The 12,708-nt window shown below is 59.0% G+C and overlaps 1 protein-coding gene across 2 annotated transcripts; it reads right to left on the bottom strand.

Moving 5' to 3' along the window:
* Positions 1-3,413: 3,413 nt before the first annotated feature.
* On the bottom strand, positions 3,414-12,380 carry SERPINH1 (serpin family H member 1). Of its 2 annotated transcripts, none has more exons than XM_021704611.1 (5): positions 12,217-12,380; positions 7,533-8,197; positions 7,050-7,148; positions 6,712-6,944; positions 3,414-4,419 (listed from the first exon to the last, which is right to left on the bottom strand). In XM_021704611.1, exons 2-5 carry the CDS (start codon positions 8,152-8,154, stop codon positions 4,117-4,119), a joined length of 1,257 nt encoding a protein of 418 aa, XP_021560286.1. In that variant the 5' UTR covers positions 8,155-8,197; positions 12,217-12,380; the 3' UTR covers positions 3,414-4,116. The 2 variants fall into 2 exon arrangements, with proteins under 2 accessions (XP_021560286.1, XP_021560287.1); XM_021704612.2 differs by lacking the exon at positions 12,217-12,380 and adding an exon at positions 10,649-10,689.
* Positions 12,381-12,708: the final 328 nt, after the last annotated feature.

Genomic DNA, 12,708 nt, shown 5'->3' with positions numbered 1-12,708 from the left:
GGGACGCCTGGGTGGTTCAGTTGGTTGAGCATCTGCCTTCAGCTCAGGTCATGACCCTGGGGTCCTGGAATCGAGCCCCACATCGGGCTCCCTGCTGAGCGGGGAGCCTGCTTCTCCCTCTCCCTCTGCCTGTGGTTCCCCTTGCTTGTGCTCTCTCGCTCTGTGTCAAAAAAATAAATAAAAATCTTTAAAATTAATTAATTAATTAATTCAGGCCGATGAAATGATGTTTCTCCCTCCATGGACTAGCACCCACAGAAAACGTTCCCACTTAATGTCTTCTAGATTTTGTGCTGATGGAAATTAGCAAAGTCTTGCGATGCTGTGGATATGCACGCTTCCTCCTTCCGGACTTGACTCCGGAACTAGCCCCGTGAGGCAGGTGAGCATCGAACTCCCGTTGCGGGACTGGAGACAAGGGGCCTGGGGCCTGAGGAGAACTGCCTGCCCCTGGCAGGTAGACTGAAAACATGCTCATGCTATTTTGCTGCTCCTGCCATGGAGAGATGGAGTCTATTCCTCACCCCCGGGATCTGGGCGTGCCTCACTACTTGCTTTGACTGACAGAATGTGATGGAGGTGACATGATGCTGGGCCCCAGGGCGTTAGCTCCTGCCTTCATCCTCTCGGAATCCCGAGGCCATCGTGCCAGGGAAAAGCCAGGATGCGGGGCCACAGGTCAGGTCTGTGAGGCTCCGATGCCTTGGCCGCCAAGCACCGAGCACCCACTGGACCACATCCTCTGAGTGAGCATCTCTTAGGCATTTCCTCTGCACCAGGCGTTGTGCTGGGTCTAGGATGCGGCAGGACACCGGCAGACCAGGGCCTGTTCTCAAGGTCTCAACTGGGGTCCGTTTCCTCTTCCACAGGTGCAGGATAATGAGCTCTCCGCCGCAGGGCTGGGGTTAGGATCACATGGAATCCCTCTGGTGACTGTCAAGGGTGGCACTCGTGCCTCCTGTCCACGACCACTCCTCCGCAGCCCGGAGACTTGGGTTTCCAGAGGCCAGGCTCTGTCGTTGACCTGCTGGGTGGCCTTGGGCTGGCCACTTCACCTCTCTGAGCCAGTTTTCTCGTCTGTAACGTGGGATAAGTAGTAGCTACCCCTTAGGGAAGCTCTGTGGAATAAATGAGATCATCCACAGCAGGGCCAGGCACGTAGTCAGCGCTCCCCATCTCCCCACCCTTGCCCTACATCCAGGACCCCCACAATTCAGCAGAGTCCTCGCTCGGTGACTTTAACAAGCAGCATGGTGGGAATTACATGACCTCCCTCCAGTGGCCTCCATTGGAAAGCTCCACACAGGACCTGGATGGGCCACTGGAGGCACTGACCTGGTGTCCGGCCCCAGCCCACCCTTGACCTGTCCCCCTCTGCCACCCTCCACACCAGCGACTCCACCCTTCACTGTGAGGCGGGAGCACAGACCTCTCACCACCTCCCGGCAGCCAGTGGCCTCAGGGCCTCAGGGCCCCCTTTGTGTCATCGGGGTGGCGCCCACACCCAGGCCTGGTTTCTTTCACTGTGAGCTCCCAGCTGGTGAGGGAGCTGTTGCAGGCCGAACTCTGGGTCCAGGAGTCCTGAGTCCTCGTCTAGTCTCTGCCCATCTCTGAGCTGTGCTTGTAGGATTAGGATGACTTCCCACCTAACTGGGCTATTGTGGGGAGAAAGTGGGATGACATATATAGACTGGAAGAGGGCTACGCACCATTAGAATCTGGCTAGTTCTCCTGCCCTTCCTGGGTGGCATGGAGGGAGAACTAGCCAAAGTACCAGAAGCAATTCCAGCTCAACCCCCCTGGCCGTGCTGTGGGGCCTCGGGCGGGTTATTTAACTTCCCTCGGCCTCGGTCATCCCACCACTAACACAGGGATAATTCCCACCTAGCCAAGTTGCAAAGAGGTTTGGATAAAATTATATATATCAAGTGACCAACACAGCATTTGGCACAAACATGATGTTAGAAGCAAAATGCAAAGGTAGTACCAGCTGATATTTAAATCATTATTCTAATTTAAAAAAAAAAATACCAACTCACCCTTCAAGGCAGCCCGTATGTCCCCTCTTCCTGGGCGCCTTCCTTATCTCCCCATGGCAGTCATGGCTTCCCTCTGTGCTCCCACAGCCCCTGCACCCTTGAGCACAGCTGCTTCACTTAATCAGCAGATCCGTTAGTGTCTTACGTGTATATGATGCTGAATCCAGGTGCAGGACATACAGGGGTGAACAAGACATGGTCTCTACTCTGGTGGGGCTTCCACTCTAGCAGTGGGGACAGACCGTGAATGCGTCAATAGGTGGAAAATTTCACAGCATTAAAGGGTCAGTAAAATGAGAAAACATAGTACAGAAACTGAGGTAGGGGAGGAGCTGCTTATATTGGGTTATCAGGGAAGGCCCTGATGAGCAAATGACATTCAAGCTGAGTTCTGGATGACAAATAAAGCACCCTTGGCAAAGAACCACTTGCCAGGCAGAAAGAAGGGCTAGTGCAAAGGCCCTGAGGCAGGGTATACGTGTGGCAAGTCTGGGAACAGAATGATCACTGCAAGAGTGAGGAGTGAGCCCACTTGTCACTCTAAGTTTCCACCTGCAAATGAAGCCCCTTGAGAGCAGAGATCTAATTTCTTGGGCCCACAGCACAGGACAGACCCGGAGCTCTGACAGCTGTGTTAACATGCTGTGGTGGTACTAATAAGAGGGAGGCAACTGGCCCTTCCGCAGCCCCCATTCACATTGTGGAAGGACCCCAGCTGTGTTGTCCAGCTAGGCAGGGACTCCTTCCCTGGACAATAAACCCAGGGCAAAGTTGTTGGAAGAGGGAAGCCAGAGAGGTGCCCAGAGAGAGGGAGTGATCTGCCCAGGATCACACAGCCAGCAAGCAGCAGAGATGGGGCTCAAATCCAGTTTCCTCCACTCCTCTGCCACGGGTCTTCTGTCCCGCGCATCCCCCCCACCCTGTCCCTCCCTAGCTATGGTGTCGGGAGCCCCAAGGACCATGAGAGGGAACGGGTGTGAGGACTCTCCTGCTACAAACCCGAATAGAACCAGGCTCCCACCAGCTCCTTCCTGCCGAAGCCCTGCCCAGTCAGGCAGCCCGAGCTTGTAGTCTGGCCCTGGATATGGACGAGGCCAGCTTCAAGTGGAAAGCTAGGGGGTTACAGACTGGACAGCCAGCGTTCAAGTCTGGAACGCCCTGGGCTCCAGGCCCAGCACTTCCATTCCAGCCCTGCAGCCACCTCTCCAGGGTAGCCGGAACCAAATTTCCCGAGTCGGTGTAGACCAGGCCTGCAGTCACCTGCCGGCACTTCAGGGCCCGAGATGGGCCCTGGCTCCACAGAAGGAGCCCTTGTCCCTGGGAAGAATGACCTGGGAATCTCTGATCCAATCACCCTCCATGCTCCAAAAAAACTTCACTGGAAAAGTTTTATTGAAAAAAAAAAAATTGTACAAATAAGTTCTTGGTTTGACAGCAACAAAGGCTCATTTTCCCCCACCCTCCCCACTTTGAACAACTACAAAAGGAGAAAAAAAAAGTTCATCCCCATGATGCCTGACCAGAGTCTGCCCACAAGCCCCCCCATGAGCTAGTTCCTGATCCCCCTCTCTGGGGCCAGGGCCATTGTGGGGGTGCCTGGGCCAGGGGCTGCAGCACCTCATTTTAGAGTTGACGGGAATTGGGAGAGGATTGGAATAGAGCTGGAGAGAGGGCTGAGGTGATGGTAGGGTCAGGGAAAGAGGGCCCCCACTCCACAGGGCTGGGCTGAACCCCCCTAGCTCGATTCCATCTCACAGATGAGAAAGCACTTGGCTATAAATATGAACACTGATTGAGGCAGGCTTAATCCCAGGACTCTGAGGGCAGGACACAATGACTGCCCCAGGTCCCACAGAATGTGGGGTGTCTGGGCTCACCATCACGGTATCTGGGGGCCCACGTCCAAGCAGAGTGAATTCTGCCTGGGAAGATCTGCTCAGACACACAGGAAGCCTGCTCTGTTTCCCCACCCCCACCCCATGGAACATCCAAGGTCGGTACCTCAGCTCCCCACCCATAGCACCCATGTGTCTCAGGAGACTTCGGCTGCCTCCTGCCATCCCGTGACCCCGGGGCCCTACAGCTCGTCTCGCATCTTGTCACCCTTGGGCCGGACCAGGCGCCCAATGAACAGCAGGGAGCCGCTCTGGGTGTCTCGAACCAGGAAGATGAAGGGGTGGTCAGCATAGAAGAGCTTAGGGCTACGCAGCTCCTCACGCCCGTAGATGTCCTGGTCGAAGGGGTTGCCCTCTGTGTCCCACTCGAAGGCGGTGGCGTGGAACACACTGGCCAGGTACAGGTCCTTCTTGCCTGACATTCGTGACAGGTCTGCCTTGTTCTTGTCGATGGCCTCGGTCAGACCCAGCCCAGCCAGGTGTTTCTGTGGGACCAAGGGGGGGGTGCCAGGTGAGGCCACGACGGGCAAGACTCCTAGACCCTCACCCTCTGCTCACACCACCCATCACCTCCTACCCTGTCTGCTCCCCCCCTGCTCCCCTTCTGTGTGCTAGACGTGATGTGGGTCCTTCGGACCACTGCCTCCTCACTCTCACGACAACCTTCCAAGAGCTTCTAATCGCCACTTCAAAGATGAGGAAACTGAGGCTTGGGGAAAAGGCAGAATTTATCCCTGGTCCTGGCGAGCAATCTGGGTCAGTGCTTCTCAAAGTAGGGGTCGTGGGCAGCCAGTTTGGGCACCACCTGGGAGCTTATAGAAAACACACATTTCCTGACCCACCCCCTCCCAGAGCCACTGAATTGCGATCTCTGGGGGTGGACCCGGGAACCTTCTTTAACAAAATCTCTAGGTAATTCTTGGCACACTCAAAATGTGAGAAAGACTTACCTAAGGATAGCTATGACCATATAACCTTGGGGCTTAAAACCTGTCCAGAGTGATACATGCCTGGGATTTGCTTCAAAATAATCTGACGGGGGAGGAATGGGTGCGTATAGGTAAATCGTTACTGGTCATGAGTTAATGATGGTTGAAGCAGGGTGATGAATACATGAGGCCTCATTACACTGATCTATTTTTATATATTTCCATAATAAAAAATTAAACCCCCCCCCCCCAGCAAACATGCACCACCCCCAACACACACACTTTCCGTGGCTCTGCAGAGGCCCTGGAAGCCAAGTACAAGCTCTTTCATACGTGAGCTATGCTTGCAGCTCGGCCTCACCCCTTAGCATGCCTCACCCCACTCCCTATCCAACAGCCTCAATGAACCACCGGCACCCACAACGGTGTCTCGATGGCCTACCCACATCCTGGTGGGGTGCTTTAACCACCCCGTCTTCCAGGGAGCCTTCCCTCTCCCCAAGACTGCAGCCCTGCCTCCCTGCGGCTCAGCACCAGAGCCTCTCTCTGTTTCCGTGTCTAGGCCTGTCTGTCTCCTGCCCCTGGCTCAGAGCTCTCCCAGGGCAGGGCCTGGGTCCCACACCCTCCCTGGCTCTCAGTGAGGAAGACGCAGCCGTGGAGGACTGCCGCCTGAGTCACCAGCAGCCCCGGAGTTCAGGCTTCTGCAGAACAGCCCACCTCCCCAGCAGGGCCAAACGGGCACCTGATCCGGGGTCCTGAGGGTCAGGGGTTCCCGAGACAGCAATTCCAGTCCCAGTAACCCTATACGAGTCACACGCATCACATTTCCCCAGTGTACCCCCTGGCCTGGTGTGTCCACCCAGGATTCCAGGAAGACAGGGGAGAAAAAAGGGGACAATGGAGTCAGATAGCAGCGACTGCAGGAGGAGGAGCTGGGAACGGCCTGGGACAGGCCCAGGACACAGGGATGGCGCCCGTCTGGAAAGCGCAGCTCAATCCCGCACAAGTGCCACGAGCCTGTGGTGTGGAGCCCACGCCCCATTTCATCTCAAGCTTTCTGTCCACGGCGGCAGCAGTGAGTCTGAGTGAATTCTGTGAGGGAGAAGCTTGCCAAGGAACCCTTCCCGGCATCCAAGGCAGGACAGAGATAAAAGCTTCCCCTTTGGAGCAGGTACAAAAGTCTCTCCCGACTGACAAAAAGGCCACCCTGAGTTTTCACCCTGAGGGCTAACTGCAGCCCCACCACTGACTAGCCAGGGTGGCCTCAGCAAGCCCCGGCTTCGGGAGACCCAGGGTGGTCATGAGGGGACAATACTACTGAGCGCACGGATTCGGGTTCCAGTCATGGCTAGTGCCGCACGGCTGACGGCCATTGTTGGTCTTACTGCTGCGCGGGGGTCGACCGTCGGCTCGAACAGCCCCCCACTGGGGGCACCTCAGACTCTCCGAGGCGGCACAGCACAAGATCGGGGCGGCCTGGTGCCAGACCCCTGAGCTACCGTCTGTGTGACTCTGGATAAGCTGTTTAACCTTCCTGAGACTCCGTTTCCTCATCTGTAAAGAGCTTGATAGTCCTACCTACCAGAGCTATTTTGAGCATTAAAAGTTTAACACACGTGAGGTGCTCAGAAGAGCGTCTAGCATCAGCAGGCGCCCAATTGTATTTAGCTACCGAGGTCATCATCATGTTCCCAGGGGCAGGTCCCCTATCTCCTCCCCGAGCAGTGCCCAGTCCTGCCTGGACACCCACCCACAGAGACTCAGGACAGACGTGCGGAGCTGATGAATGGGTGCCCCAAGCACCCCTCTCCTCCAGGCCCTGCAGCCTCCAAGTGGGGCCCCCCTCACCTGCAGGTCGTGGGTCACCTCCACCACACCCTTGGGCAGGGAGATGGCGACAGCCTTCTTCTGCATCTTCCCCATCCAGGTCTTCAGCTGCTCCCTGGTCAGCAGCTTCTCCAGGCGCTCCAGGGGCTCCACGTGGTGCGGCATGAGAATGATGAGGCTGGAGAGCTTGTGGGCCAGGGGCATCTCCACGATCTGCAGCTTCTCCTTCTCGTCGTCGTAGTAGTTGTAGAGGCCTGGGAGGAGAGCAGAGAGGCCGCTGGGCATGCTGGGCTGGGGACAGGCCAGGCCCCAAGCACCCCCACACCCCCAGCTCGGCCCACGGCTCCGCAGGCACCCACCTGTGCGGTGCATCATCGTAACACCCACGGTATAGGAACGGGTCACCATGAAGCCTCGGTTGTCCACCATCTTGTGGTGGAACTTCTCGTCCCAGTGCGCTGTAGTGGGAAGCAGAACACAGGGTCAGAAACAGGCCCCCCCACTTGGGACACACACCCCCGACTGCACCCCCTGGATTTCTCTCTCTGCCACAGGCCTTCGTTCCAGTCTTTGGGGCTCAGCTGCAGCCCACCTCCCCCTCTGAGCACCCAGCCCCCAGAGTACATGCTCCCAGCTTTGGGGAACCGGGGTGCTGGCCCCAGGACATGCTGCCGGAAGCTAGGGCTCTCTACAGTCAGGGCCTGGCTCTTTCCACTTGACAGGGAATTCCTTCCGAAGGAGGACCCCCAGCTCAGCCACCGCTGCGACCGCCCTCCGCCCTGACACCTGTCAGGCATTTAGGCACCACGTGCTGAGCGGCAGCCCCTCCCCTCCGGACTCACGCTTGAAGAACATGGCATTGACCAGCAGCGCGCCATCCGTCCGCTCCACGTCCTTGGTGACCTCGGGCAGCTTGCCGTCGGTGGTCTGCGCGGCCCACTCGTTGATGGACTGCAGGGCGCTGCGCTTGTCGCGGAAGTTGATCTTGGAGTGCTCGCAGTTGTAGTGCTGCTTGCTGCTGCGCACGAAGTCCTCGGCGAAGCTCACGGAGCTGGGCCCGTACAGGCGGCTGCCCAGCTTCCAGGTCACGTTGCGCGCCGTGCTGTTGCTGAGCGCCCGCAGCAGCTCGCCCAGGCCCGCGTGCACCTCCTCGTCCCGCAGCTGCTCGGCGCTCAGCACCGCCTTGGCCTGGGACGCCGTGGCGGCCTTGCCCCCCAGCGACACGAGCCCCAGCGACGAGGCCACCACCACGGGCGACAGCAGGATGTTCTCCACCGCCTGGTCCTTGGCCATGGCCTGGTACAGGCTGAAGGCCAGGCCGGCACTGCGCTCAGCCAGCGTGGCCGCTTTGGGGCTCAGCTTCTCCGCTGTGCCGGGGGCCGCCGCGGCCGCCGGCTTCTTCACCTCGGCGGCCAGGGCCACGGCCAGGAGGCAGCAGGTGCTGATGAGCAGGAGCAAGCGCATGGCGGGGAGGCGGATTGGATGCACCACGGAGGACCTGTGAGGGCTGCAGACAGGGTGGCCCTGAAACCCTGGGTGTTCCTACCCGACGACCATCCCCAGCCTACTGGCAGCCACCAAGTCCCCTGCAGATGGGAGCAAGAGAGCCCTGAGTTCTGGGGAACCCAGCCCTAACTCAAAGCTGCCCAGATCCGAGGTCTTAGTCGGCCCACTCTCTCTAAGGCCTTCTCTGAGCTCCTTATCCAAAACAGGGTTTCTAGCAAGTCACCATCTCCTCCCTATTGATTTCTTACACTGAACTGACAACACTGAGTCTTATGAGTTTATTATGCATTATCTCCATGCCTAACTAGTCTGTGACCTCCAAAAGGACAGGAAATCTAGCCAGTCTGGTTTCCCCGTGTATCTCCAGGGCCTAGCACACAATAGGCCTCAGCTGTTCGGAACGAACAGAAACCAGGGCCATTTGGCCAGACTTAGGGTCCTCAGTTTGCATAAAAATTAGCTCTCATCTCATACCACCCCAGGCCCCTTTTCCAGTAGAAAAAAGTGGCGGATGGACTGAGGGTCTGCATGAAGCCCAGCTGCCTGGGCAAAGGATGTCCTGTCGGGACAGGCTGAAGGCCTGCTCCTCCCCCACCCCATGCCTTTCCTTCTGCCCTGGGATGTTAATGAGTCACTGGTTAGCTCACTCATTAAGTGGGGGAGCCCAGATGCTCCACTCTGTCGCCCCATGGGTGACCTTGAGTGTGTGTCCCCTCCTCTCTCGGCCTCGGTCCCCATTTTCCAAGCTGTCGGGGCCTAGGTCTCCATGCCCAAGGCCTGTGTCCTAGCAGGGACAGGCCTGCCCAGCCCTCCCCAGTCCCTGGCGTGAAGGGGAAATCCAAGGACACAAGCTGAGTGGGGGACAGGTTTCCTGAGAGGAAGGATACTGGAGGAGGGGTAAGTCACAGCTCAGTGGAGCAATGACACCCCCTCCCCTTCACCGGAGGCTGGCCAGATGTGTGTCTGCAGGAAGCCGGGTCCACCTCACGTTCCATTTGCCCTCCCATCTGACAGTTGCTGCCACCCAGGCCCTCTGCTCTAGGGCTTCAGGGTGGCCCTCAAGACCCTTCCCAAATCACAGTGGTAGCAGTGGCCCCTAAAACAAGCCTCACTCCCCTCCCTGGGGCCTCCAATCAGGACAGTCTCTCCCCATGGAACACTTCCCCCCCACTTTCATGCAGGACAGAAGAGGAGATGACAGGGCAAAGGGAAGGGTTGGAAGGACTCTAGTGGAGGCTGGGATCCCACTGCTCTGGCAGATCTCATCTCGCGGTCCTCAAGAAAGTCTGAAAATTCAGAATCCTGGTGGAAGACTCTCAGGACTTCGGCCTGCCTGCAGGAGCACCGGGTTTCTGGGAAGACCCCACTGCTACAGCTACCCTGTGAACCCAGGCAGGTCCCCCCTCCCTGGGCTGCCACCTCTTTGAAGGTGCAGTGTAAAGGGGAAGCAAAGGATGCATGGGGAGAGGGGTGGGAGGACGAGGCAAGGCACAGAGAGACCTGTACCCTACCCAGAGTCCAGACTGGGGAGGTGATATATCCCAGGGCCCAGGCCGCCTTCCTCCCAGCCCGAGCTCCTTCCCCACCAGGCCTGGAGCCTCAAAGGCATAACGACCATAGGAATATTGTACAAACAAGGATACCTAAGAAAATGAAATGGAGAGCTACTAATTATTACGCCAGGACAACAGGCATAGGGCCACTCTATTCAAACGTCACCTCTAGTTCATACAGCTGATGCCAGAGCACAGACCCCGGGCAGAGGCCACTAGCGGCCCATTGGGAAAGTCAAGGAGCCCAGCTCACAGCCCTGCCACGCGGCAGACACCATCTTGACAGCCCCCACCCACAGCCAACCAGAACTTCAAAGGACTGGGAGGGGCCTTGCAAGAAAGCTCCAAATGACTAGTTGGGGATTCCTCAGACAGCCACACAGCTGCGCTCCCGCTCCCACTCCCGCTCCCACTCCTGCTCCCGCTCCCGGTGACGTGGCAGGCTGGAAACAGAATTATCTCCATCCGCCGGCAGAGGGGGGCTTCCAGCCTGGGAAGCAGGAGGTCTGGGTTCAGGTCCCAGGGGGTGCCCCAGAGCCTCTCTGGCCTTGGCTTTGAGTCTGCCCATCTGGCTCCCCAGGGAGATGCGTGGCTGTGGAGAGGGCCGCCCTGTTATCCCGGCAGCAGTCACAGAGGAAGACAAGTCACGGCAAGCAAGGCAGCCTCCTGCAGCCCGGCCTACGTTGCCAAAGAGAAATCCCAGCCCTGAGGCCACGGTTAGACGATTCACAGTCCCACAAAGGACATGAAAAATACACGCTCAGAGAGCCGAGGGCTGTGCCCACAGCTAGCCAGACTCAGCTGAGACTGGATTCCGGGTTTCTGTAAGAGGGGAAGGGAAGCAAATTCTCGGGGGTCCACCAGAGAGGATCTCAAACACTTGAGGGAGTCTAAAGTACCTTGAAACTGCCTCAGAGGGAGGTCAATGCCTGCCTTTTTCATTCTGAAACAAAACAGAAGAGTGAGGAGAGTGGGATAGGGCAGAGCTGGGGTGGGTGGTGGTGAGGGGGGGCCTGGAAGGCCCAAACCCCGAACGGGACCCTGGCTACACTGCCCGTGGCACAAAGGAGGCTTACCCAGTCCCAGATCCACAGGGACTTTGGAGGCTGTCTGCCACACTGTGCAGTGGGAGCAACTGAGGCCAGAGAGGGGCAGGGAGCCACCCCAGGTCCCACAGGATCTGTGGGGGTTGGGCCTCCCCGCTCAGGGCTCCTTCCTCCCAGAAGCACCCACAGAGCCCCTGAGGAAGCCTGGATGGGGTATCCTGTTACACAGGGAGGAAAAAAAAAAAAAAAAAACATTTCTGCAGGGAATCCCGGTGACCAGAGACAAAAGGAGTGGCTCGGGAGGCCTCAGGAAGGGGGGATGGGCAGATGAACCATCTGAGGATAGGAGGGTGTGGTACCAGCCAGAGACTTCCAGGGAACCAAGGCCCCCTAATTTTCCTCTGGCCTCCAGCCTCCATCCGGGCCCTAGAGCCCAGAGGGACCTGCTGGAAACCGGGAAGAGGAGGGGCCGGGCCTCCTGGCCATGCTGGAAGTGGTTTTATTCTTCCTCCACTCCAGCCACCTCAGGAATGTCCCTGGGCTGGGGGCAGGGTACCCTGGCCTTTGGAAGTAGTAGCCTTAACCCTGCAGTTACTCCAAGAACCAGGCGGCAGTGGACAGAGTTAAGAGCGGGTGACTCAAAGCCTTCTAGTCAGCTAACCCTCCCGTCCTGGGTGGGGGGATAAGGACCCTGCAGATTCCTCACCCCCTTTCTGGAGGGAGGTGGGGGAGATGGTGCTGGTCAAGTTACTCCTTTAGCTGCCAACATCTACACATGCAGGCTGCTGATCAGAAAGGGAGCCACCGTTGGTGACTCCTCCCAAACTGTAGGGACCCCAAGACACCCCCCGCCCGGGGAAAAGCCTAGACTATTTCACCTCCTTTCCTACCACCCTACTTTCAGGAGGCTCAGATGCACCCCTCCCCCACCCCCACCAAACCCGTCAGGAGGCTGGTCCACCCACCCCTGCTGTCCCCTGGGCCCCAGCCCCAGAGGCGGAGGCGCCCTTAACTGCAAAGCTGGCCTGGCTTCCTACCCCTACTGGAAAGGGCCCCAGACCCCATCTCCTCCCTTCTGGTTTCTGCACAGGGGCGAGTCTCGGCATCCTGGCTCCCAGCCTCACTGTTTCCTCTCTGCCATCACCACCCCTGCCCCACACTTCTGTGGAACCCCGCACTTTTTCCGAGCCTCCCAGTGCCCGACTCCCCGCCCCACCCTAGCCCTACAGGCTCACTCAGCCATCACCATCCACCCCCAGGCTCCCGATCCCAAACGCTCCAGCAGCTCCCAAGGTGCCAGGGACTCCGGTTTGCGGGCTCTGGGTTGAGCCCCAACCCTTCCCCCGGGGCCTCCCGCCCCCTCTCACTCCCCGGAGCACCCCCATAGCGCCCGCGGCGCGCAGGCCGGCCCTCGCCCTCACCTGGGCCGGGCGGGCTGGCGCCGGACGAGAGTCCCACTGGAGCCGCGGACGGATTCCACTCTCCGCCGCTCCCGGCTCCCCAGGTCTATATATGGCGTTCCCCTCCTCCCGCCCGTCCCGAGAAACTTCTGGAAAGTTGGAAAAGCTTCCGGAGGGCGCCCCGGCTCCGCCAAAAAAACCCAAAGACCTCCCCCAGACCGCCCCGGCTCCCGCCCCTCCCTCTGCGGGCTCTCACCCGGCCCCTGGGTCCTACTGCCCCCCACACCGAGCGGGGCGCGGGGAACCCCCGCAGAGAGGTCGGGCGCTGGGACCTGCACGACCTGCACAGCGCGCTGGTGCTCTTGGACTCCGCGGACACTGCGGAGACTGCGGACCTCCGAGGTCCTGGAAATGGGCACCGGAGCCGGGGGGGGGGGGGGGGGGGGGGGGGGGGGGCGGGGGGGGGCCCCGCCGGGGGGGGGGGCCCCGGGCCCCGGGGGGCCCCCCCCGGCG

This window comes from Neomonachus schauinslandi, chromosome 11, assembly GCF_002201575.2.
Source record: "Neomonachus schauinslandi chromosome 11, ASM220157v2, whole genome shotgun sequence".
Lineage (NCBI taxonomy): Eukaryota > Metazoa > Chordata > Mammalia > Carnivora > Phocidae > Neomonachus > Neomonachus schauinslandi.
This window is presented reverse-complemented; position numbering and strand designations above follow the sequence as displayed.

Coding starts and splice junctions, on each gene's coding strand:
- SERPINH1 (XM_021704611.1), bottom strand. CDS start 8,154: ATGCGCTTGCTCCTGCTCATCAGCACCTGCTGCCTCCTGGCCGTGGCC. Junction 7,149..7,532: donor CAATGCCATGTTCTTCAAGC/GTGAGTCCGGAG, acceptor TTCCCACTACAG/CGCACTGGGACGAGAAGTTC. Junction 4,420..6,711: donor AGGTGACCCACGACCTGCAG/GTGAGGGGGGCC, acceptor TTGGTCCCACAG/AAACACCTGGCTGGGCTGGG.